The sequence below is a fragment of the Eretmochelys imbricata genome, chromosome 4 (genome assembly GCF_965152235.1).
Source record: "Eretmochelys imbricata isolate rEreImb1 chromosome 4, rEreImb1.hap1, whole genome shotgun sequence".
NCBI lineage: Eukaryota > Metazoa > Chordata > Testudines > Cheloniidae > Eretmochelys > Eretmochelys imbricata.
The window spans coordinates 43,901,479-43,927,837 of record NC_135575.1 but is presented as its reverse complement, the minus strand read 5'-3'; the positions used below and the strand labels follow the sequence as shown (position 1 = coordinate 43,927,837).

The 26,359-nt window shown below is 41.8% G+C and overlaps 2 protein-coding genes across 3 annotated transcripts in view; both read right to left on the bottom strand.

The window, feature by feature from the left end:
- ADAD1 (adenosine deaminase domain containing 1) overlaps positions 1-20,992 on the bottom strand; it is a 31,873-nt gene extending 10,881 nt beyond the window's left edge. Inside the window, exons 1-10 of the mRNA XM_077814429.1 lie at positions 20,934-20,992; positions 19,815-20,025; positions 18,005-18,193; positions 16,267-16,434; positions 15,434-15,502; positions 14,737-14,862; positions 10,479-10,602; positions 9,570-9,740; positions 7,513-7,742; positions 5,400-5,637 (exon numbers count right to left, since the gene is read on the bottom strand). Of these exons, the coding sequence (XP_077670555.1) occupies positions 5,400-5,637; positions 7,513-7,742; positions 9,570-9,740; positions 10,479-10,602; positions 14,737-14,862; positions 15,434-15,502; positions 16,267-16,434; positions 18,005-18,193; positions 19,815-20,013 (1,514 nt within the window). The 5' untranslated portion in view covers positions 20,014-20,025; positions 20,934-20,992. The remainder of the gene's footprint in view (positions 1-5,399; positions 5,638-7,512; positions 7,743-9,569; positions 9,741-10,478; positions 10,603-14,736; positions 14,863-15,433; positions 15,503-16,266; positions 16,435-18,004; positions 18,194-19,814; positions 20,026-20,933) is intronic.
- Positions 20,993-23,013: 2,021 nt separating this feature from the next.
- BLTP1 (bridge-like lipid transfer protein family member 1) overlaps positions 23,014-26,359 on the bottom strand; it is a 244,078-nt gene continuing 240,732 nt past the window's right edge. For both annotated transcript variants that reach the window (XM_077815193.1, XM_077815194.1), the window contains exons 86-87: positions 25,248-25,413; positions 23,014-23,737 (exon numbers count right to left, since the gene is read on the bottom strand). In XM_077815193.1, the coding sequence (XP_077671319.1) occupies positions 23,521-23,737; positions 25,248-25,413 (383 nt within the window). In that variant the 3' untranslated portion in view covers positions 23,014-23,520. The remainder of the gene's footprint in view (positions 23,738-25,247; positions 25,414-26,359) is intronic.

Genomic DNA, 26,359 nt, shown 5'->3' with positions numbered 1-26,359 from the left:
GGGGTGCAGGATGATGCGTCAGGGCTAAGGTGGAGAGAGAGAGAGAGAACACCCTTCAGCTCGCTATCCCTGCAGCAGCACCTGGGAGAGAGAGCGCCCCTCCCCCGGGCTGGGTTCAGGAAGGGGCACTGGGGCTGGATTGAGGGCTGGGCCGGCACTGCGTCCAAGCCGCGCCGCCCTGGCTGGGTTCAGGCCGGGGTAGGGATGTCACAGCCATGGCATAGTTGGGGCTGAGGTAAAGGTGTTCCTACCCCAGCAGTTGCAGGTCCCCGGAAAGGATCCCTGAGGGCCTGCGTGGTGCTAAGTAGGGTGCTGCACGGCCACGCAGCTTACAGGGAACTTTGGTTGGAACTTGTACTTGATCTTGCATGTGTTCCAAAGCATGGTCCTACAATCTGAGTATGAAAGCTTGAAAGCTTCTGGGGTGTCACTGTTCTCAAGGAACGTTCCCTATGCACAACACCAGAAGTGCTAATAGTTGGAGGCATAGTGGAATGGTAGGCCTCCTGAAGTTCTGGAGCAAGAAAATAAATTCCTGGATGGAACCAGAGGACTTTCCTTGGCACTGATGAAGACCTGTGCCTGAAGAAAATTCAGTGTCCAAGATGTGACCATTTCCACAGTTGATTGTGATGGAGCTCTGATCAGGACGTCATTCAGGAAGGGGAACACGCGAGTCCTGCAATCTGAGTATGGCTCTTACCACCACCATCTTTGCTGTGGACAGTCCAAAAGGGAGTATTCAGTACTGATGTTTCCTGTTGTAGGCAAACCTCAGAAGCCTGTGATGGCACAGTCTTATGGGGACATGGATATATGCATCCATTAGATCTACTGAAGTCAAGAAGTCCCGTGTTCCCACCTCAAGACAGGGATGACACTGTAAAGGCCAGGGTTTCCATGTGAACCCTTTGTTTTCTTCATCCACTTGTTGAGCCTTTTGAAGTCAAAAAAGGCTCAGATACCCTCCATGCACTTCTGTGCAATGAAGATGGAGTAGAACCCAGAGAAGCTCTCTTTTGAGTGAACACACTTTCACTTCCAAATGCAGACAATGACATATTTCTTTGCGGACCAGACTGTTTTACAGGGCTGTTGAACCTGGGTGACTGGATGAGATGGGGTGGAGACTACAGCTTGAGGAAGTATCCCCAGATCACTATTTCCCTGACCCACTTATCCGTGGTTGATTAAAGCCATTCCTCTAGGAAACAGGATATCCTACTTTGTAGCTTCTGCACTGGAGGGAGGCATATGCAATCTTTGTCAAAGTGGATTGTGAGGGTGGGAATGGTGAAGTCCCTCTGGAATTTATCTCAGATGTCGATTTCACTGTTTTCCATTGGGGAATTATTGTCCCTACACTGGTACCTTTGAGGACAAGAAGCAAACTGTCTGAAGGCTGGTATATATTCTTTCCTGAGTGAGAAAGGGAGAGACTGTTTCGATTTTGCTGAATTGTCAGCCATCACCTTATCCAGCTTCTCCAAAAAGAGAGGGAGCCTGTAAACTTCTTGGCCCTGCTTAGAGTATCCAGCTTCCAGAGTCAGAGCCGGAGGTGGCCCCGGCTAATGAAATGGAAGCCATGGCTTGGGCTGAGAACCTCATTGCATTCTTTGAGGCATCAGCTACGAACACTGTTGTTAGGGAGACTCTCTTTAAAGTGAAGCCAAAGTCAGGTGATCCCAGTCCTTAAAGGCTTTGAGATCTTCCAGCCAGGAAAGAAATGCTCCTGCAAAATCTCCAAGGATGCTCAAAGGGTGGTGAAAGAAACTTCAAAGCCCCTTTTGAGAGTGGCCTCCATTGCACTATCCCTAAGTTTCTTAGTGTAGCACTCTCCTTCTAAGGGAATAACCACATCCCAAACAAGGGATGCTACAGTGGCACCCACCCATTGGTGTCTCAGCAATAGAGCCCTTTGATTTTTGAAAGTTACAGAAGTCGCTCTTGTTAACATGCTTGCCCTAATCAGCCTTGTTCCTTTCATCCCTAATCACTTCCTCAAAGGAGGAATGAAGGGGTATTGCAGCAGTTTTGAGTGGAGAAATTTAATCTGAGGATTACCTAGGGGAGCCTACTTCGATTTCAGAGCCAAACAGCTCACCTTCAGCAGAGACACTGCACTGCAGCAGAGGCTCAGGGACCATTAACCCCCAAGGGGTTAATATACCCATGGAGAAGGAAGAATGCAGAGACGGGAGAATGGGGCTGCCCACTGCCCGAGAAACTGAGCAAATAAGTTAAAATAGAAGGAAGAAGGGAGAAGCAAAAGAAACTGCCATTGTATGTTGCTGCCAACGCAGAGAATCTGTCAGCAAGTGGAAGCAGAGGGTACATGGCCAGACTGTGCTGGGCCAAAAACACTGATCCACTTCTCTGAGATGCAGAGAGAGGAGAGCAGGCCAGATGTCCGGAACTGTGGGAGACACTTCTGCAGCCCAGTAATACAGACTCCCTACTCCTCCTTTATATAGCCTTGTTTATGCATTCAAGGATCACATTAGCCCTTCTGGCAATAGCATCATAGGAGATCATGCTCAACAGATTATCCTAGAAGCAGTGACTCTGAAAAGAACATGGGGTAGGACTGAGTGCCTCATCCTGTAAGTATAGTCTGCATTCCCATTTAGCAGTAATAAGATGAATATTTTTTGCTTGTTCCCAGTTTACAAAGAGATCCAAATGGCTCTTTATCAGTGACTTGTTCTCTTCATTATTTACCACTCCCCCAATTTTGGGGTCATTTGCAAACTTTGATCAGTTATGATTTTATGTTTTCCTCTAGGTCACAAATGAAAAACTGTTAAAAACATAGGACCAAGAACCGATCCCTGTGGGACCTCACTAGAAACCTGCTTGATGATTCCCCATTCACAATTATGTTTTGAGATTAGCCAATGTTTAATCCATTTAGTTTGTGCCATATTGATTTTGTTTCACTCTAGTTTCTTAAATAAAGAGTCATGCAGATACCAAGTCAAGTGCCTGACAGAAGTCTACATGTATTACCTCAACACTATTGCCTTTATTGATCCAACTAGTAATTCCACCAAAGAAAAGAGCAAGTTAGTTTAACCGGAGCTATTTTTCATAAAACCATGATGACCAAGAATTAGAGGGTAATATCTGTAACTCCCATTTAAAGTCATCCCGGTTAACATTGTTACATTGATGATCAATTGGAGAACATGCTTGTTTAAAGTTGCGCAATGCTCCCTTATAAGTTGTTTGGCAGCCACCTGCTTTGTCCCCTGCTTGCAGAAAGAGAAGCCCATTGGCACTAGCTGGTGGGGGCTTGGAACCAGGGTGGACAGGCAGCCCCCCATCAGCTCCCTTAAGTTCCCTGTGCAGCAGCCGCCCAGCAGGCTATGAATTGCCTGCAGTTCAACTGTCCCTCCCCCCCAGTGATGTGTGTTAACCCTGCCCTCTGCCTTGCAGCTGTTCCCAGGAGCCTCCTGCTTGCTGTGAAGGGGAGGGGGGAGAAGAGGGGTGCTAATGTCAGGGTGTCCCCTTCCCCCGGCCCCATTCCTGTACCTTATCTCCACAGAGAAGCAGGGGGACATGACAGGGCTCAGGATGGAAGCAGCTGCTACCAGCAAGCTCCAAGCTCTACTTGCTTATCTACTTAAAAAGGCAATGTACTTAGAGTGGAGTCAGCATACTTAAACGGATAATGCGCGTCTCTCTCTCACACGGTGTCTGTCTCTTTCTGCCATGCTGTCTCCCTTTCCTCCATTCACGCTGCCTTGTAGAGTGTGAGGCTACATTAACAACATGTTAACCTTTGAGGGCTCAGCCGAGTACTAGTTCATCATTTAGCAGTAAGGCATTACCTGGGAAATATCCCACCCTCTTCCACTGTCTGACTTTACCACCTCAACCAAGCTTCACAATCATCACTGCTGTGTACAGTATTAAACTGTTTGTTTAAAACTTATACTGTATATGTGTGTGTCTTGTGATACAGCAAGGCCAGAGGGCAGCAGGAGAGTGTTAGAAGAGAGCCTTATTCCCTGTAGGGGGAAAAAAGTTTGCTATAGATTAATTAAAGCACCTGAAGCCAATTAGAGCACCTGATAAAACCCCCCTGCTTCAATCAATCAGACAAGTGGGAGGAGTTGAAGCAGAGTGGATTGGTGTTGGAGCAGAGAGCAGCTTGGAGGGAAGCAGAGGAGAGTCTGGAGAAGTGCTGCGGTGGGCTAAGAAGACCAAGACCCTAGATAAAGGGACACCTGGTTTGTGCAGAGAGAGGGCAGGAAGCCCCACAAGCCGAAGGGCAGGAGAAGGAAGCAGCCTAGAGGAAGGAACCGCTAGTTCAAGTGATTTACCACTATCCCTAGGGCCCCTGGGCTGGGACTCGGAGTAGAGGGTGGGCCCGGGTCCGTCCCTCTCCATTCCCCTCCTCTAGGACACTAGTGAGGCAGCTAATACCCCAGTTCAGGGGCAAGAAACGGTGCCCTGAACCCCCTCCCAAGAAGAGAAAGCGCAAGACCCATCATAGTAGTGCCGGCAATTTGCCACGGTCTCTCTCTATATAAAATGTAGTCTCTTCTCTGGCAAAAAAAAATTTCCCTGGAACCTAACGCCCCCATTTACATTAATTCTTACAGGGAAATTGGATTTGTTTAACATCGTTTCGCTTAAAGTAGCATTTTTTAGGAACGTAACTACAACATTAAAGCGAGGCGTTACTGTAATTAGAGTCCTGTATCAACTGCTCTGTTATTTTGCTCAGGATCAATGTTAGGGTGACAAATCTATAATTATCCCGATTGTCCCATTTACTCTTTTTAAATACTGGTACAACATTAGCTTTCTCAAGTCTTCTGGAATTTCCCCTAAATTGCAATATATCCAAAAAAAAAAAGTCAGCATTAACAATCCAGCAAGCTCCAGGCCAGCTCTTAAAACTCCCAGATGCAAGTTATCTGAACCTGCTCATTTAGTAGCTGCTGCCTAACATCCTCCTGACTTACTATCAGACTAGAAAGCATATCATCATCATCAAAAAGGGTTTGTCTTCACTAGTGTTAGGTCAAGGTAAAAACAGAGTTGTACCCCTGACCATGTGTGGCATGTGTGTTGTCTGAAGCTCAAATGCTCCTCTCCCTGGAGCTGATCAGTTGCTAATCCAAGCAATTTCTGCTGCTAATCAAATCACTATTGCTTGAACATTTTGCAGGGTAGTCACTCACCTGAGTTAGGAATTTGAGTGTTCTAACTTGAGTTTACAGGCTTATCTTCACTGTCACAGTTGAGAACTTGTCAATTACTCTATAATACTGTGGCCTCAAACCAGAACTGTTTGAGAGTTATAATAAAATTACTTAGACAGGCACAAGCATACACAGAGTAATCAGGCTCACCACTAATTTTGAACATAGTATAAAGATTCTAACCTTTCAGTGATTTTCCCATTTAAACCATCCACAACTTCCAATGAAGTGTCCCCTTGTGACCAATTCACACTAAGAGATCTGTGCTCCAAGTCTAGCTGAACTGGATGTGTAGCGGTCACCAAACTAATATGAGGTCTGTTGACCAGGTAAAACATGGGAAGCTTTGATGTGAGTGCATCATCAACACGTTGTTTTATAGCTATTTCTAGTCCTCTTGTATCACTGCAGTTTCCATCCCCTAAAAACAAAACAAAAACAACAAAAAAACACCATACATAGGCACACCACTGAAAGCAGAAATATCAGAATCCAGGTAAATTGTGACCAGATTTTCAAGGGAGCTCAGAATCCAGAAGCTTCAATTGTTCCAGGTTGAATTATTACTCATAACTGTTAGGTTCAGCTTTACAAAACAGCTTTAATAAGTCTGCAGAACAGCATCATCATTGGCAACACAAGCGTTTGCTAAACTTCATCCGCAACAAGTACCATCTTCTCTCTAGAGGCTCAATTTATCTTTGGTGTCTTTGCTCAAGACGCTAATTAAACATGCAAGCTACGATGGTGCTTTATTTTTGATGTAGAAAGTCAGCCTTTGCACTGTCCTCACTGGAGTTACTCTATATTTTAACTTATTCCAGGAATTTAACAGAAGCATTTAGCTTATCAGATTTGAATTTAGGCTGTCTACACTGTAATTTATGTCAGTATATCATATGTTGCTCAGGGGTGAGAATTACACCCCACCCACAAACAACATAAGTTATACTGACCTAAGTGCTAGTGTGGACACAGCTATGTCAGCAGGAGAGCTTCTCCGGCCAATATAGCTACCACTGCTCACAGGCGCTGGAGTAATTTAAGTTGACTGGAGACCTCTCTCCCTTTGGCTTAGAGCATCTGCACTAGCAGCACCACAGTGGTGCAATTGTCAGCTCTGTAGTACAGTCCTAGCCTTTGACTTTTCTGGGCTCTGAAGTACATACTTCCATCAAGGACTAAACTGGCACCAAGGGGTACATATTGTCTGGAGAGTTCTTGTGTACGGGAAGGTTGAAGAAAGAATCTGGTATGCATTAATCTAAACATTAAAAAAAATCAGAACGTAAAAGTAATTTAAAAAAGCAGAATGAGTGACAGTGTCCACACTCTGTATGAATGACAGGAACAGGCATACAGCTAGGTACTAGGAGAAAGCAAAAAAAAAAGACTGTCTCCTCAGACTGCTTCCAAAACTGCATTCTGTATATTATCACGGGAAAAGTCACCACAACTGCTAAAATCTGGGGAATTGATCTACGTGCAAACTAATTTAACAGTACAAATGCTGACAGGAGAGAAAATACTTGACAATATCATGTTACTTCCAGCAATTCCATTTCACCTATTTGAGTTGCATAGCCAAATACTACTGTAGGAATTCAAGGCAGCCACTCATTGATCGTCATACGATGACAAAAAAAATCTTGCTATTGTCTTGGCAGTTACTATTTCCCAGCATAAAATTATTGCCAACTAGTTAATTTAGAGGTACCTTTAATCTTTAAAAAGTAGGAAGTAAGATGATTTACAAAGGTTTTTCTTCAACTAGTTTTAGTATAAATGTTGAGTTTGATGACATTTTTCATACTATCACTGCAAATTCAACAGAAAATGTTCAAGTTTTTTGATCACCTCTACTTTGTACTGTCTAATTATGGGACTCTATAGTTGGGAGTTTTCATATATGCAAGTTATTTAAATGGTCTGAATTTAAATGGTCATCACATTCTTTGTAACATCATCTTATTTCTAAAGACAGAATAACTGCATCTGTGACAAACCAACAAAACCCAGGAAATTTAGAATTGATGTATGATGACAGAGAGGGTAATCTGACAGAGTGGAGAACATATTATAATCTCAAAAAAGTTAAACCTCAATTTTAAGTATAAATACATTTATATTTAGTTTCTTTTTGAAAACGAAGTATAGAAAACTCAAAACAAATTTTAAAATAAAGCATTATATTCCACTTGGTTAGAATTTTTATTAATGTAACCAGAATGAAATACCACAGCTGAAAGTTAGGGCATAAGCAATGATTGTTTTACATCAGTAAAGGAAAGCTTACCAACAAGTATACTGCTGATGTAAACTGGCTGAATGAAGTGACTTAGCAATGCTCCCTGGACACCCAGCACTTCCCATCTGGTTAATTTGTCACTAGCTGACATGCTGTTTACTTGGCTAGCAGCTTCCGTGGGACAATAAACAGTTAGGTAAATCTTGCCTTCCACAGCAAGATGGAGACTAAGCTCTTCATTAGCTTCAAATGCAGATACAGAATTTGGATTGAGACGTCTAAAATAAAGATTACAGAAAAGGCAATGAAGTCCAACAAAAATATTTTCTTTAAAAAAAAATATATATAAAAAGACGGCTAAGAAACAAAATTGACAAGCATTGTTCATTACCTTTCAAGGTTTAAAATGCCAAAATCTGCTTATACTGCCAAATTACTTCATTACTAGATTGCTATGTCAATGTTTTCTAGATGCAATGCAAAGTCATAGAACTCGTTCCTCCACAACAAAAAAAAACCCCAAAACCCTCCAAATGGAGTGTCCAAGACATAAAAGGTTTAATATGATGACTTAAGCTACTTTCTTATAAATAACTATATTACTGACTATTCAAATTGACCAGAGGAAGCAGTAATTCAGCCTAATGAGTCTCAAAATCCTAACCATCACTAGTCATGCAAAACTGAAATTCCACTGCAAGTAGGCTACTATTGCTACATTATGCATCTGACTGCAAGTTATCTGGAGGCTATGTTTGCCACATGAAAGCAGATGCAAACTTGCCACTCATTTGAGACAACAGTTAAAAAACCTTCACGCTCCAACATATTTGAAGAGAACAGATGTAAAATTGGCTTAGTATGCTATGTTCCTTCTTAGTGGCTATTCCAAACAGAAAAGACCTTAGTAATGCTCTTAGCTTAGAGAGCTCCTCAGGCAGCAGAGGCCTGTGACTTTGGGCTAAAGGTCCTGCATACTGCCCCAGCCACCCAACCCATGGTGTGGCAGGCATACAGGGGCACTAATTGTGGGCAGCACTGCTCATCTACCATTTATCTTAATTTCTTCTCAGAAAAGCATACTAATACCTGCTAATAAAGCGACACATTTTGCCAACATAGGAATACTTACACAAGTGTCCAACATGAAGCCATCTCACATGGTTTTGTTGGGCTATTTACTATTGCAACAAACAAAACTTTCTATACTTAAATATGCTATTCAAAGAGCTCTCCATGCTGACGGGATTTGGGACAAAAGCCATCTGCTAGTATCTAAGCAATCTCGTGCCTCAAGATCAAGACACCTCAAAAATATTGTCAGAGACCACCAAATGGCAGATTTCAATGAGCAGCTCAAACTATTGTTTCAAAGGAAGGAGAGGTTACTCACCTTGTGTAGTAACTTGAGTTCTTTGAGGTGTATCTCACTTGGGGTGCTCCACTCCAGGTGCGCATGCACCCTGCATCTTTAATCAGTTTTTTTTTTTTGGTAGCGCCCATTTCGCCTGTGCATGCTCAGTTCCTTCTCTACCACAAAGTCTGACAGAGGAAACTCCAAAGCAGGGGGGGAGCAGAGCTTGGTAGTGGAGCAGCCACAAGGGCACACATCTCGAAGAAATCGACAAAGTGAGTATCCTCCTCTTCAAGTAGTTTCCTTGTGGGGGCTCCACTTCGGGTGACTCCCTAGAAGTCTATTCTAACTTTAGCTTGAAAGGACTATTTTAAACTCCAAGAATTTCTGAAAGTATGAGCAGTCAATATTAACATTCCAGCAACAACAGTCTTAAGTACCACGGTCGAGTAATACGTCATACAATGAAAACAGTTCTTTTCTAGTCATACTACACAATTTTAGTGTGTACATATAAAAGGAAAAGCTCCAAAATACACATTTGTCAGTCCATTAGTTACAGAATCAAGATATTTTTGAACACAGTTCTATCAAATAAACCCAAAACCTCAACTTTTCCATACCATCTGATTTATAGTCCTGCTATGTATGCTCCTCACTATGATGAAGATTAATTTATTCTCAATAGAAGATTTAAGTATCTTTTACATCTCTGAATAAGCATCTGTTAGATTTGAAGACTCATACTTACAACTGTGACTTTATCTGAGCAGATCCTTTTGGCAACTGATTCATGTAGAGAAAAATATTTATTTTTTGTTTTATACTGAGCAGGCTTGATGCTGGTTCCATACAAAATATGGATTTGTCCATCATAATAGGATTTTTACTGTAGAACAACAAAAGCTGCCTGTAAAAATACCTACAACAAAAGTGTTATAGATCAAGAAATGTTGAAATATGCAGACTTTAAAAGACTTAGCATATTTGTATAAAAAACTAAATTCATTTTAAGCTGCTGAGCATTTAGACACAACTATTTTATTCAGCACATCTGTAAGATCTGAATAAATAATCTAGTAAAGAAACCTGAAATTCTCTATATAAGGCTTCTGACTTGTTTTTAATCCACAGACACCAATAAAACACCATTCAATACAAAAAAGAAATTGGTGACTACCCAAACACTGGAAAAACACCCAGAACAGTTACTTATATCCGAGGACTTGTCTACACAGAGCAGTAATGCAGACTATAGGGGTGTGATTTCTAAAGAACACTAATGCCACACATTGACTGGCCCATGTAGACCCTGCTAGTGTACACTAAAGGTTCCTTAATGAGTTTTTACTTAGTACTGTTTGCAACACTACTATGTTGAAGTGCACTAGGGAACATCAAACATTATTAAGAGTAAACATTACTGTAATGAGAAAAGCTATGTAATATACTACATACAGAAAAAAAAAACCCTCCAAAAGCCCCAATTTTTGGACAGCACCATAAAACTCAAAAATTGCTAAAAAAATTAAGTTAATAAACCTCCCGAACAGTAGCCCTAACTAGAGAAAACTACTATTCACAAAATGCATTGACATCAATATTTAGATTAATCAAAATGGTTGTCTGCAGTTCTTAGTTTACGTACTCATCTTCTTACCTAAGCAGAGAGCGTCTTGCAGTAACAACAGCATGAGTGTCATGCAACACTCTCCCACCATGATGAATGCACTGACTGTAATTGAATTCTCCTGTGCCTAGAGCAACAACTTCATGCTGTCCAGCTAAAAAGAAAAAGTAGTTAACAAGTAGTTTCATTTGATTGAAGGATCCCATCTTTTTAAAGCAACTGCTTTTAAAGGAGGAATTAAAAGGATTCCATTTTTGATTATAGTGTAAAAGGGGAGAAGAGAAGAGTGATTTAATCTTATGAGGCCACCATTTAATTATCGGTGGAAATTTGATTGGTAAATGAAAATAAATACCTCTTTACCATAAGAATTTAGAACATATTTTAAAAACATTTCATTACACACCTGTGGACCACTATACTTTTAAAGTCCTGGTATATCACTGACCCTGTAAGTCCTTGCAAATTGTAAACTGAAGGGGATAATGGAGAAGAATTCAGAACTCTGCTCTTCTGGAAGGGAGAGAAGTAGTTTTTACTCCGTTTCCACAGAGACATCAGAAGAAATAGTTGTGGGGGACTTTTAAAAATCTTGTGAGAGACTGATGACTCCCTTAACTCTTTCAATTCAGACTGCTAAGTGACAGCAAGATAAATGCATCAAGTGCAGTTACAGCTTGCACCAACTTTGCCTACCTCAAGGCACAGAAAAAAAGATCTATGGCTCAGTGAGTATCAATGGTGCAGATGACTTAGGCACTAACTTAAGTACGAGGCAGGGGAAGACAAAAGGATGGTATTGTACTCTGTGTACAGAGATTAATTTGAACTCTATTCAGCACAGTTGGATCTTACCGTTATCTCGGTGAAACTCACCTCCAAGGGTTTTCGTTAAATGCTCAAATACCTCTCTTCTCCTTCAATCTCCTTTGCTACGCTTTCAGTGTGTATCATCTCCCTTTTCCTCTGTTGCTGCCCCTCAGAGCTTCATCCAGAGTTTGTTAATTTTGCAGTGACAACTCAAGCCTATTTCACTACTTTGGTTTCCTTATTACCACATCCACAACCATCTGGGTGATGTCTCCTTCAGGATGTCCCATCAGTTTAAGATCCATATGATAAGAACAAAGCTCATGGTTTCCCTTCCCTTCTCCATACTGGCAGGACTCCACCATCCTCCCCATTCCCCAAGTTGGCATCTTTGCAGTATATCTGGCTCTCCCTTTATTTCACCCCACTACTCAATCTTTTTTGCGTTACTAATTTGTCCTCCTCTCCTTGCCTCGCCAAAAAGATTCTTTTCTTTTTCTCTCCATCTCTGAAAACTTGTCTACATCCTGTTAATCCCCTTTTTAAGATCATTGCAACTGCCTCTCTCTATCCTAGATGATGTCAACATTGCTCTCCCCCATTACAGATAGAATCCCAGCAAAACCTCCCACGCCTAACTCCCTGACCTTGTTGTTAACATATGGTAACATCAGAGTTTAGAAATATGCCCTAGGGTCCAACATTGTAGCAGAAAGATAAGGCACGTGAGAATTATAGTATCCTCTTCCATGAATTGCAGATTCCATCAGTAGAGCAGAATAAGGCAACCCCCAAAGATGGAAAAAAGACCATTGGAAAGCAATACAAATATGGCACCTCACATACTGATTATTGTCAAAAGTAACTTCTCATTTCTAAATACACAGAAGTCAGTCTATTCTTTTGTACAGTGTTCTACATCTTCAGGACCTCTTGGCTAGCTAACAACTATACCTCAGGGGAGCATCCTGCAACCCCCCAGATTCATCATTTGAATATAATTGTGATATTTCATATAAAGATATGTGAGATATCATGGGAAAGGTTATGATCTGCTGAAACCCATTGTTCCCTCTAACTACGTATATCATTAATGCTTATGAAGTTATGAGAATTGTGTTGTATGACTGTCACTAAAATTGTGTTGTATGACTGTCACCCTGTGGGTATGGGACGCACCCAGATACTAGCTCCCCAAAGACAATAACCAGGGGGATAGCCAACACCTGGGCAGTATCAAACAACCATCAACAGCCATTGTCCAGCAAGGGAACTACAATGCAATGACTCACTTGTACAAGGCCACACCAGGGGAATTGCTCAGCCTTGCCTGGTGACTCAGCAATGCCCACCAGACATGCCTGGACTTATGTTCTCCAAGCACATAGACTAAGGGTATAAAACAGAACACAGTGGCCCCATGCACTTGCCTTTTCTCCTCCCACTACCTACGCAGCAAGCAACAAGAACGCTCAGAAGGCTGAAGATTCCAACAAAGGAGATTGGCCCAGGTTTAAGAGACAAACCTGTATATTAAGGACTTGAAGATCCAGTTGGGTCAGAACACTGCTTGACCTAAATATTGTCTAGCATGATAAAGGTTAAGGTTTAGACTGAAGGCTTATATTTTCTTTTGGTAACCACTGACTTTTTGCCTATCACTTATAATCACTTAAAAGCTCTCTTTTGTCATCAATAAACTTGTTTTAATGTTTATCTTTACCAATGAGTTTGCCTGAAGTGTTTGGTAAATCTGCTCAGGTTTACAAAGGCCGGTGTATATCCACTTTTCATTGAAGTGGTGAACCAATTAATAAACTTGCATTGCTCAAGAAAGGGTCTTGAGCAGTGCAAGACGGTATATTCCTGAGGTACAATGCTGGAAGCTGCGGGGAATTTTGCTGGTTCCTCTCTCTTTGATTCATGAGTGGCTCTGGGAGCATTCATGAAATCTAGATGGGTGTGGGGCTCCACATGTGGTTGTGCTGAGCGATAACAGCACCTGGTGGGGTTTGCTGCTTGTCCTAGCAAAGCTTTGCGACAGACAGCACAGGCTGGAGAGTTAAGGGGGCACAGAAGTCCCACAAATGGGGATCCCATCACAGATGGTACTTTATTTGGTGATATCCCTGAAAGTCACTGTAGGCTGCATCTACTGCACAACATGGCCTATGATTTCAAAGAACATATATATCTATCTGCATTTTCTGTACTGTCTAACTTTGGTCCAGTGAGTGTGCTCCAATTACTTCATATCAGAATTTACTTCAATTAGTCCCTGCCCCAGAAGGCCTATATCTGTTCTGTGCTTGTATAGCGCCTAGCACAGAGGTGGGCAAACTTTTTGGCCCGAGGGCGACATAGGGGTTGCGAAATGGTATGGAGGGCTGGGTAGGGAAGGCTGTGCCTGCAAACAGCTTGTCCCCTGCCCCGTCCCACTTCCCACCCCGACTGCCCCCCTCAGAGCCACTGACCCATTCAACCCCCCCTGCTCCTTGTCCCCTGCCCCTATCCAACCCCCCCCATCCCCTGATAGACCTCCTGGAACCATCCAACCCCCCACTCCTTATCCCGACTGCCCCCCCTCTGGGACCCCACCCCCATCAACCCCCCCGCTCCTTGTCCCCTGACTGCCCCCTCCCAGGACCCTGCGGGACCCCACCCCCTATCCAACCCTCCCTTCTCCCTGTCCCCTGACTGCCCCCCGCCCTGAACCTCCGTCCCTGTCCCCTGACTGCCCCCCATCCAACCCCACCCCTCGCCCCCTTACTAGGCCGCTCAGAGCAACAGGACAGGCTTATTGGAAATCCTGGGAGGTGGGTGGGCGCAAGCTGAGCTGTCTGCGCAGTGGTGTAGCTGCTGGACAGGGGGGACAGCGGGGGAGGGGCCGGGGGCTAGCCTCCCGGGCAGTAGTTTTCCCACCTCTGACCTAGCACAATAGATTCCCAGCCCAAAACAGGGACCCCAAGGTGCTATAATGAATGAATAATGTAAAGCTTTCAACTATGAAATGTGTTATCCTGAGAAGCAACCCTTTAAATTTAATTTATTGAGAACTCCCAGTGAAACGCATATAACAAAACAAATAATTTCTTGCGATTGCCATCGGAAAATTCAAAATGAAAAGTAAGCCTGAACAAGTGAGATTATGCAGCAGTTTCAACCCCAACAATCTTGAGAAGGCTTGCATCTTTCATCTTTTCTAGTGAGGGCTAACATAATGGAATGCTTTCCATTTCAATTCGTACAAATCTATATTTATAATATCCTTAAAAGGGAAGTACAATTATGTTCTGTTTTTTATAGATGATTTTATGGTACGTCAAAAGGAGTATGGTTTGCTGGTTATGCAATTTATTAGGCTACTATACAGGTTAATCTACATTGCTATATTATGCTCAATACCCCTTTTGGTATATGCACCCTATAAATACGAGTTTTTTCATACAAGTACACTGAACATTCAAAATAGACTTGCCTTTTTCAATTATAAAAGCAGCCAGTGAATTTCTACAACTCTGGTACTCAGGATATTTGGCAGCCAGACTGTTAAAGGTTTCCCTGACAACTCGTGAAAATTTTTCATACACAAGATGCCTTCTCTCTACTGAACAAAATAATTTAAAAAGAAAAAAATACTGTAGAAACCAGCAAAATACAACTTTGTAGGAAAATATAGAAATAAGCAATGTCAACCATTCAGATAAGCTACAAAACTGAACATATGATAAAGTCATTCAGTACATTCACTAATCCATACTAAATAATGCCAATAGGCATTTTTTAATTTAAAAATTAAAAGTGCATATGAAGAATTGAGAATAAGAAAACTCAAGCAAGTTATGCTGGTATGCTCCCTAAATGCAATCTATTAGACACAGCCTTTTATATCTTGAGGACAGAAATGTTAATTCCAACTCTGCCACTGACTCACTGTTTGACTTTAAGCAAGTTCATCTGTGTATTTATCCATCTATATGACAGGTACACCACTCTTACCTCAGACGTCACTGGGAGATTAGTGTTACTAAAGCAGAGACATCCCTGCATGAACCACGTAGTAATATTTTCATAGCTATCATTAAGTTGGCAGGAATGAATACCAAATTCAACTCTGTAAAGACATCAGTTAGCTTTCCAATTTAATTTTCTATGAGGGAAAATAGATTTCCTACCATAAGGCATCTTTGACATGTATGTCGATTCAGCTGAAACTATGGGTTCTGCAGGAATCTGGGGAGGACCTGTAAATTTAAAATAAGAAAGTTTTAACTGTGGGAAACATTTAAGACTTTAAAACATTCATTGTCATTTAGTGTTTTTAGCAGTAGAGTAGTTACATTTTAGTTAAAGTCCCAAAATAAAAGGTTATTGGAAACAACTTTTTCAAGTTACATAAATAGAAATAGGAAGACCCTCAAACAATCAGGATAATTTAAATTCACACTTTGCCATCTGTCAATTGTTTTATCATTGAACAAAAATAAGCCATTTCACAATTAATTTAGTTCCCCTAAATTAGTCCACATTCTATAAAGTACTGCTCTCTTTCAAAGCTATAGCACGTGAGGACAGAAGATTATTAATAAAGTCCTTGTCTCAAAAAAGCAGGAGATCAACGTTGTAATGACTGAATTCTTCAGAAAGCAGTGACTTAGTGCAATAGGACTTCCAATACAAGAAGTCTAAGACCATGAATAAAATTTAAAATAATTTTTTACTGGAAAGAATAGCTGTAATAACATGGAAGACTCTACAGAAAAGAAACTGCTTAAAGGGTTAACTTATTGTTTTCTCCTCTTTGTACATAGCAGGAACCTTGAAAGCAGCATTTAAAAATACAAGAGCAGAAAAGGGAAAATTTAAGGATTGCAAACTGATTAACCCTGCTGGAAGGATTCATTGGAATGGGCAGAGAGACACTGATGCAGGAGTGTTTAGTCAAAGCTACTCTACACATTTATTTTTAAGAATACTTTTATTGTAGAGATGTTACTGGAATATTTACCTGAACTTTCAAAAACCTTTGATGCTGTATCTTCCAACTGGAGTAGCTCATCAAGAGCCAGTTTTGCTGCATTTGATTTAGACTCCTTTTTGTTTTGCCCCAATCCTGTCTTATATTGAACTCCATCTACCACTGCACAAAAAGCAAAGTAAGTCCCCAAGACGTTGCCTAGAAAAAGAAGCCGTATACAGTTAGAATTTTATTTTAATGTATTCATTAGCTTTGTGCATTTATAATTATGGAAAATCAGATGAATATAAGGCCAAGATATTTTAACAAATCCAAACTACTTTTTACATTTACAAGAATTATATTTTATACCTTATTTCACCTTTCACCCAAGATTCATAAATAGATTTATACACATTAATGAAAAACCCAATTTTTCAGAGATGCTAGGCATTTCATTTTAGTGCCTTCACTTCAGTGCCTTTCATTTTAGTGAAAACTATAGCCATTCAACGCTTCTGTAAAATGAGGCTATTTTTCTACTTCTCAGTAGTGGTGTGATGTTTGGGACCTGAGCTTCAGAGAGAAATTAAGAGTAAAATTTTCAAGAACACCTAGACTCAAGAGCCTGTGTTCCATTTTCAAAAGTGATATAGGAGCCTAAATTCTATAGCCTTTCAATCAGACTAAGTCTCCTAAGTCCTCAAGTCACTTCTGAAAAAGGGGGCTTACGTTTATGGTAAAACTTCCGAAAATGTATTTCCCAACATCAAAGTCTGTGTCAAAAAATAGAATTCCAGTTTGCCAATATCTCAGCTTTCCTCTTGGGTTAGTTTAACAGACACATTACTTCCTAGTAAGCTGAGAGCCCAATGAAAACAAGACCTTCAAAAGGTCAGGTTCCATCTCTTTTTGCACTGCACTGCACATGACAGGACAACCTCCTGTCATTGCCATAGTTTGATCTGTTAACCAAGTTAGCCCTGGGTGGACACGGATCTTTCGCTGACTGGCTCACTTCCTGCATAGTCCCACCATATCTGATTCAGTCCGGGAGGATTCAACTGAATAGCACTGAAAAAGCATTAAACTCTCCATACAGATGCAGGTCCACTGTGACCAAATATCAAGCTGAACCATCCCCAAAACACATAAGCGGAGAGGATGCAAATTACACATCATGAAATGAGTATGTTCAAGGTCGCGTAATATTAACTCATATTTGGTACAAATTTAGAAAGCCAAGTTGTAAATAAAGTTGCTTATAATTAGAATGACAGCTTATAGGTATGTCTACAGTGCAATTAAAAACCCACAGCTGGCCATGCCAGATGACTTGGACTCGTGGGTCTCACGCTAAGGATCTAATTGTGATGAGACATTTGAGCGCAGGCTGCAGCCTGAGCTCTGGGATCTTCCCACTTTGAGCCTGAACATCTGCATCGCAATTAAACAGCCCCTTATACCGAGCCTGAGTCAGCTGGCATGGGCCAGCCAGGGGTATCTAACTGCAGTGTAGACATATAAGAACTAATGGTCTAAAAAGTACCTGAAAAAAGTACTCAAAGACCAGGGTGAGAGCTTTTTCCTTTTCTGTAATTGATTTTGTAGTGACCACATTAACCACTGATTGGATTACGTGAAGGCATGATATAGGCATAGTAAAAATAGCTGTTAATTCTACATACAGTGCAACCAACATTTAAAAAAAAATTAGTTTCTGTATCAGCCAGTTACACCAACTGCATACAGAGCAACTTCATGAGGCAACAAGGACACTCTCATTTACCTGTTGTAACAGTTTCCTTCAAATCTAGTTGCACACGCTGCATTTGTGCAAACTGATGCAAGGCAGATACTGGATTCATCTCCCCACGTTTATATTTTAGTATAAACTCCTTTGGTATTTTCTTTGGAAAAAGTGAAGTGATTGGAAGTGGATGGGCTGCTCTGGAACATAGCAAGTCTGAAACATGACCTAAAATATATTTGTTAAATTAAGATGTTAGTGTGTACTAAGCTAAAAGCAATATACAAAAGTAAAATGAAAGTGTGAGAATAGTATTGCTGCATCTCAACAACGGCAACCTGGAAGATTAAGCAATTTGTATTTTATTCTAACGGAAGAGGTTGTAAGTAGTTTTGGTAATCCTGTAAATGTTAGTGCCTACCCCTTTAAAGGCACTAGGGCTTGTTCCTTGACTAGTAAACCTGATAGTCTCTGAAGTCAAACCCAGTCACATATAAACCCTGAACCAAAGGCCATAATTTCCAGGGAAATAAGGACTTCCAGAGATTACCTGTTTATCTGATTTAACACATAAAAATCTGTTTCATGGCGTACAAAAATAGCAGAAGCACAATCCATAGTTCTTTACTACAGTATCATAAAAGGCAATAATATTGTTTTTGCCTCACGCCATGGGCCCTCAGGTCCATTTTAACGGATCATGCAGGTGCCTAGGATACAGCACTGGTGTTACCCCATATCTACACTAGAAAAAAGACTGGACTTTAGCATGGGCTATCTTAGCCTGATCTAAACTTGATTACTTTTCCTAAGCAAGACACTGCCCAATTATCCAAGTATGTTTTGAGCTTTAACCACAGGAGAAACATTTTTCTCCAAAAAGGCACAAAAATATTATTGCGTTCAGTTCACAAATACACACAAGCACCTGCCACATGAAATAAATGCTGCATCTAAATTATACAGATGCAGAGTTCCTCTTCAGTTATAATAAACATATTGATAGACAAAAGACTCAGAAATAAGACTACCTGCTAAAACCTTGAACTCCCGCATTCAAAAGTTACATATGTACGGGGGACAGGGAATCTGTTACTATCAAACAAAACTGTAGTTAAAATTCTCAGCTTTTTCTACAAAAGATGATGCACACAAAGCAGGTTATATACATGTTGGTGCACTTTATATGAAGTGCTGTGTACACATTATAGACCTGATGAAAGAATGAACGCTAGCTGGGCAGACCCCTGCACCCACATGGATCCTCAACTGCAGGTTCCAGGTAGAAGTTACCCTAATGCAAGAGAGACTGGGATGAAAGCAGAGAGCAGATTAGTCAGCTGAGAGATAGCATTAGCTTAGAGGGCTGTAAAGATGAGGATTCTACACTTCTCTTTTACAGAAAAGCTATTTCTGAAAAGTGTTTATAGTTATCCAAGTTTATTAAGATGAAAATTCCCTGTACTTCCACCTGCAGAGTCACTCAGTTTATATACACAAATTCCATAGATGTTACACGTGATGTTAAATCTAAATAGGCTGCATCTCTTTATTTACACCACTGCTGGATAATAATTAAGAAACAGTCAAATAATATGTTTTACTGACATGTACAAGAGTAAAAAGATAAAAATTGAAGTTAATAATTCTAACCTTTTTATTTGCCCTCAATGTTATTTTTTTAAATCGGTAAGTAAAATATTTTTCATTATGAATGATCCTGGTAAAAAGCAAGTAGATGGCATATCTAGGCAGGTTAATTTTCATTACAGTTTTGCAAAGCTATTTGTACGAGTGTTGAAAGGCCATTCTTAGAAGAAAATCAGCTTAATAAACTTAAAGACAATACCTGTGATTTGTGTCACATTACATGCTGAATTTGGCATGCTGTAATTTTCAGAAGATGAAAACATCAGGCCCATATTCACAGAGTGTGGAGATGGCTGAGGAGAGACTTGAGGAGGGGGTTCAGTGGGTAAGTTCTTTTTTAGCATCTGAGCAAAACTGGGTACTCTGGAACCTTGAAACCAGTCATTGTTGCAAGCCATTTTTCCACCTACCTAAGAGCCAAATTTAGCCAACAGATATTTTTAAGGCTGTTGAACATTAGCATAGCCTAACAAATCTGGAAAATTTCCCCACAAATTAGTTTTACATGTTTCATACCTCCTGATTCTTTCTGCTAATAAATAAAATTACTAAATTCAAAAGCACACTAATAGTAGTTGAGACCCAAACTTACAAAAGGGGGGAAAAAAGAACATAGGGAGACAATGGCAATGCTATCAGTCAGCTAAGAACTTTTCCCCTTTCCTTGCAGCCACAATTTGAAAGGCAACTGCTCTGCTGAGTCCCAGGTGCCCTAGATCAGTAGTTCTCAACCAGGCGTCCAGGGCCCTCTAGGGGGCATCAAGCAGGTTTCGAGGGTGGGGGGAGGGGCCCTCCAAGCAGGGCCAGCATGAGATTTGCTGGGGCCCAGGGCAGAAAGCTGAAGCCCCACCACGTGCAGCTGAAGCCAGGCCCCTGATGAACCCCACCACCCAGGGCTGAAGCTGAAGCCTGAGCAATGTAGTTTTGGGGGGGCCTCTGTGGCCTGGGGCCCCAGGCAACTGCCCTGTTTGCTACCCCTAATGCCGGCCCTGGCTTTTATATGCAGAAAACCAGTTATGGTGGCTCAGGAGGGCCCTGGATTTTTTATAGCATACTGGGGGCTGTTCAGAAACAAACAAAAAGTTGAGAACCCCTACCCTAGATTACAAAAGCTATGGGAGCGGAAGCTCCAGCACGGCTGCCCAGGCTCAGCAAGGCAGAGCCCCACGTGGCTGGCTTTCACGCCGATTCAGGCTCTAGCCCCTTTGGCTCAGGCAAACAGGACGGGAAGGTTCCTTTGTCCCACTGTCGGGCAGGTGCCCCCGGCGGGCCAGGCTTCCCGTGGGAAGGGATCCCAGCCTGACGCCATGCCACCTACCCGCGCACTGGAGAAGAACGGCGACGGCAGCGCCTGGCCAAGACTCCCTGCGGTTTCCCCGCAGCAGGGGCTTGTGTCAGCCCCACCGCGCTGTAGGGCGGGCGCAGCAAGGGGCGCGCACTGGGGCCGCCTCCCTTGGGGAGCGCAAGCCACTGGCTGCGCCAGGTGAGGATCACTCTGCAGCCCCCTCTCCGGGACACAGGCTCGAAGACGAGGCCGTGCCCCGTGACCGAGGCTTGCCCCAGCACCACCCCGGGGCCCTGCAGCGAGCGAGGGGACTAGAGTCTCCCGCGAGAGCGGCCCCCCGCAGTGATTTAAGTTCCCCTCGGCGGCTCCCTCCGTCCGCACCGACGCGTGTGCTCAAGACCGGTGCCCGGGCCAACTAGCAAAGAGGGGCGCGTGACGTGACCCGACACCCCGGAGTCCGCTTCCCTGGCCGGCAGCGGGGCCCGGGGGCGTCTCTCAAAAAGCTTCGCCCTCAGATCACGTGATCCTCCGACCAACCGCCGCCGGGCCGGCTCGTGGTGCCGCCGGGCCTGGCTCGAGGCGGCTCAGTGCGGGGACGGGGGGTGGGATACGCACTCGGCCTAGGTCACACAAGGTCTCCGTATCCCTCACCTCGCCGGGGAGCGCGCCACAGCGAGACCGTTAACGCGCCTCCCCCCGGCTGTGCGGGTCGTCTGAGCGGGCCGCCCAGCGTCCTGCAACCCTCTAGCCGTGAGCGGCAGGAGCAAATTGGAGCCCTGAGCCGGCGCAACAACAGCATGACCGGCCAGCGGCCACCCCTCCCCATGGGGCGGGGGACGCCTGGGTGGGGCGGGCGGCCCCAGGCTCAGGTGCTTTGTCGTGCACCTGCCGCCTCTCACGGGAGCTGGACTCTGCTTCCCGAAGCAGCACCGTGCCCTGCGGTGGCCGCCCGCCCGCCCAGCCACGCTCCTTCCCCTCTAAGGGCCTCGGAGCCATTGTCAGGGAGTCGGAACCGGCCTCGGGGAGGAGTGCGCTCGGGCGCCAAAGCCCAGCCGCCGGGAGGTGACAGCAGCGCGGCCGTTATGCCTCCTCTCTCCCGCGCCCACTGGGTCCTGCTGTGTGCAGGGACAGCCCCTGGCGTAGCTACTGGCGCTGGTCCCCGTCTAGACATTTTCCTGTGGCTGGAGCCTGGCTCTTTAAAAAGTAGAACGTAAAACGAACCCCACCCACTGCGGCAAGAAACATCAGCCTCTGCCTCGCTAGGGGAAAGCCCCACGTTAGAGACTTTTAAGAATAATCCCAATTTTGTACATGGGAAAAGTTAGAACAAGAGTCCTCAACAGTGACCTAGTTTTCAGCTGCAGACGGCTCAGGTGATAATATCCACAGCACCCAGGTTTACATGTGAAGAGGAAATAAACATTTTAAGGAACAAATATTTAACAGAAAAATACTATAGAAAGGTGGATTACAGTGACCACATAAAAGGTACAGTTCCTCGTCTTTCATTAGATGAATAAGTGCATGTGTGATTGAAGGACACATTACAACTGGCCAGAAGAGCTATTTTTGTTTTTGGGCAGCTGTGCTTGCACGTATAGACATGTAATTTGAACTTTATTCACAGGGCACTATTGACTAATGGGCTTTAAAAATGTGTAATAGATACAAGCAAAAGTGTTAAGCTACACACACCCCACCATATAAAGTTCTCAGTAATCCTGAGAGGAGCAAAGTAATTTGTGATGTTCAAGTGTTAGAAGTCTTATTTAATAAAAAAAGACTGAAAAAAATCATAGCTTCCACAGGCTCCTATAGGCTTCCAGAGGGTGGAAGACAGATTTTTATTTACTATATTAAACTCTCAGATTTGCATTGGATAGGCTGTCATTTTTTTATTTCATTATTAATAGATGTTCCCCTAGCTCTGCCTGTCCCCATTCCATTACAGCTTAAGACATTATAAACTCCAAACTTTTTTTCTAGTACTTGTACAATTAAAACTCTGTAATGTAATCTGTTTCCAATGCTTGAATTAGGGGACATGGGCGAGCATGCCCCACTAACACTTCTTACTGCTACTTTTTGAGAATAAAGGAACTAAAAAAAAATAAGTTACTGTTTTTTATTACAAGTGTAACAAACTTAAAATGATTTTTAGCACTATAACAATCACAGTTCCATAAATTATATACATACAGGAATTTATACAAGTCTACATTGACAAAAAAAGCCATTAACAGAATCACATTAACAAGGGTGTGTGTGTGTTATGGCCAATGAAAGTTATGAAAATTCACAGTTAATCTGCACATATTTTAAAGATGCAGGAATCATATTGCACATAATAAAACTGTTAATGCTAAACAGCAGATTTACAGTATTTCACCTATTCTTTCACAGAATATACATTGGTCATAATCATGCAATACTTTACCACATACAGAATGGTATCGTATACCACTGTAAACAGTCACTTACAATGTAAGTTTTAAATATAGTAGCAAAAAAGCTGTTAGGTTTCTCTTTAAATCATACTTAAAATAAATTCTTATTATACAATAAAGTATCAGTCTCAGACAGAATGGAAATAAAATTAGTTTAGTTACAAATTATATCTTCAGTGTTCTTCCTTGTCTTTTCCCTTCTTTTCTTTTTCATCCTGTAGAGCAGTACCAAGTTTTTTGATAAGGACTGACAGAACTTTGTCCAGTGGGTCCATTACCCCCCGTTGAAGCCACTTAGGAATAGTAGTCCTGGCATGATGAAAGCCCAATTTTTGAAGAATGTAGTCAACACCTACTGGGTCAATCTTTCTTCCAGTCCAAGAGATTAATCTAAAAAACAAACAAAAAAAAAACAAACCCCAAACCCAAAAAGGTTAAATCCCTGCGTTAAGTGTAAAACTCAACTAAGCCTTAAGTAAGGCATAGCAACTAAAACCTTCATCATAAGTTAACATTGGCACTGTCACATCAAACTTTTTTACTTCTAAACTGTGAAAGTCCGACAGGCATTTATTTCAGTCTCAGCTAACTTATGTAAATAAATTTTGTATTTATACCTTTTTGGAGGGACTAGATGATTCAGGAGATCCCCGATGTAATATGTCATCTCTGGATCCTGTGTCAATTTGGAGCATGTTATGATTAACCAAAAATAGTTATCTGATAGGTGTTTATTGGCCTGGGTGGACTGAGTTGGTCATCTCACAGTCCAGTTCTCAGCAGGCAAGTATTCACTTATCAAAACATTATGGTTAGCAGTAATTGGTGCCCTTGTTAGCAGTCTCAGCAGAGACCAACAACTGAAGGAGGCATGGAGATGACACAGTTACCCCCGTGTTCTCAGAAGTGATTCCTGTTGGTCAAGGATGAAGTGCATATTTAGGGCAGCGGGTGCCTGTACACCTGTTCCTGCTTCTGTTGTGTGGGAAGTTTCATCAGCCATATGGCAACTTTTAATGAGAACTACATTCATTCTATAATAACTTTTTAAAAATACTTAATAGTTCCATTCCCATTGTGAAAATGGAGGAAAAAAAACAACCCCCTTTTTCCCTCCCTGCATGAAAAAAGGAGTTTCTTAAATTACATCAGTAGAGAAAGCAGGGGATCTAACTAGCTGACAATCAACAGAAAGTGAATATTTGAAAGAGACATTTCTCATTTGAATGTCTGCCTCAAATTATTTTTATAGCCCCCAGAAGTGTGTTTTACATTTAAAAAATTTAAATAACCAATAGATCCCTGACCCCAACAGCTTACATTCTCAAGAGAAAACATACTGATAGAATAGAAGAAAGGTTCTAAGTTCTTTTTTTAAATTGGAAATTAAAGATTATTTGAACAATAGGAGAAAAAAGTAAATGACAAGTTAATGTGTGGTCTTTAATGAGCTGCATTTTGCTTCATCTTGACTTTGAGCACCTGAGAACCTTGCTGTTGTATGTGCAGTAGTTCTAAGCAGTATAACTTTCAGTGCTTTTATCCAGTGGCTACTCTCGAATTGGACTTGTCAGCCATAAGTGGATTCATTCAGCATCTGACTAGATCTCTTACATGTACACCATGATCCAGCGGATCAACCGTTGTCTATGGTGAATTATGGTATTACCCAGCATTTGTTACCAAATGACATTTCATATACTGTAGCAGGTGTCTTCCAATCAGCATCTAACAGCCAAAGCAGAATCTGTGACAGCTTCCATAAGGCTAGATCCCATTAGTAGGTTAACTATCAAATTGAAACATCTGTGGTTTGAAGAATAGTCTCTGCACTTAATACTATTACTCAGTCAAAATAAATGTAAAATTGAATATACTGCAAAATAAGCCTGCTAATTACCTAAGTGTGGGTTCCAGATGCCAAGTATTGCACATAAATTCTCTCCAGTCTACAGTAGTGTAAGTAATGCTTTCTTCTGCATCTCTCTCAGTGGAACTCTCATCAAGCACACTAACTGGACTTTTCTGTCCCGGTCGAGTAGACAAAATACGAGGTGGAAAGATGGCTACAAAAGGGTGGGGGGGAAAAGTAAAATTTCATTCATGGGCATTTATTCAAGGCTTTGCTTGGACTTGGTAGTAAAGTAAGTGCTAAGTTCATTCTTATCTTGGACACATCTTACTTCAACAAGCATTAGGAATATAATTGTTAACCTCCTTTAAGAGCAAGTTACACACAAAAATAAACTCTCAAAATCCTCAGGTCTAATGAACCTTAAATACCTTAATAATATAACGTTTATTGTGCATGTATATTTAAAAAAACTATTCACACTGAATGCAAATATCTGTGCAAAACATTGGACTTCACACACACCAGACACTCCATATTTATGACTTTCACCACATTTGTAATTCACCTCTCAAACACATGGAATACCTTGATGTGGACACAGCAGCAAAATGAGGGCAGATACATGCATGGAATGATGTGGCAGGCCGCAAATTTATTAAACTTTAGTACAGGGAAGAAGTGCTTGCTGCCCATGATCCATACGGTCCTATACCTGGCATTTACTTGGTTCCAGTGCAGGGATTACAGGCCTATAACTAAGGTTAAGATTTTGTCATGGTTATTTTTAGTAAAAGTCACGGGGAAATAAAATTTCATGGACATCCATGACCTATCTGTGACTTTTACTAACAATTATGTGGAGGGGAGAGGGGAGGTTCGGATGGGGGATGACAGCCGTAGATAAAGTAAGTTACATCACTTATCGCCAAGTTCTCATACACAAAGATGAAGTTTTAATGTTAACAGTTTATAAACTAATCAGTTTTTTAAAGTTTGTTTATTCTTTAGATTTTTGTGAGATCAAGGAAGGTAGGTTTTAACTTTCTACCTTCAATCATTTTTGTCACCATACATAAGAAATACACACATTTGAATAGGTATTTTTATATTAGTTTACATTTGCTAAAGATTAGAGCACTTGGTATTTAATAAACTAA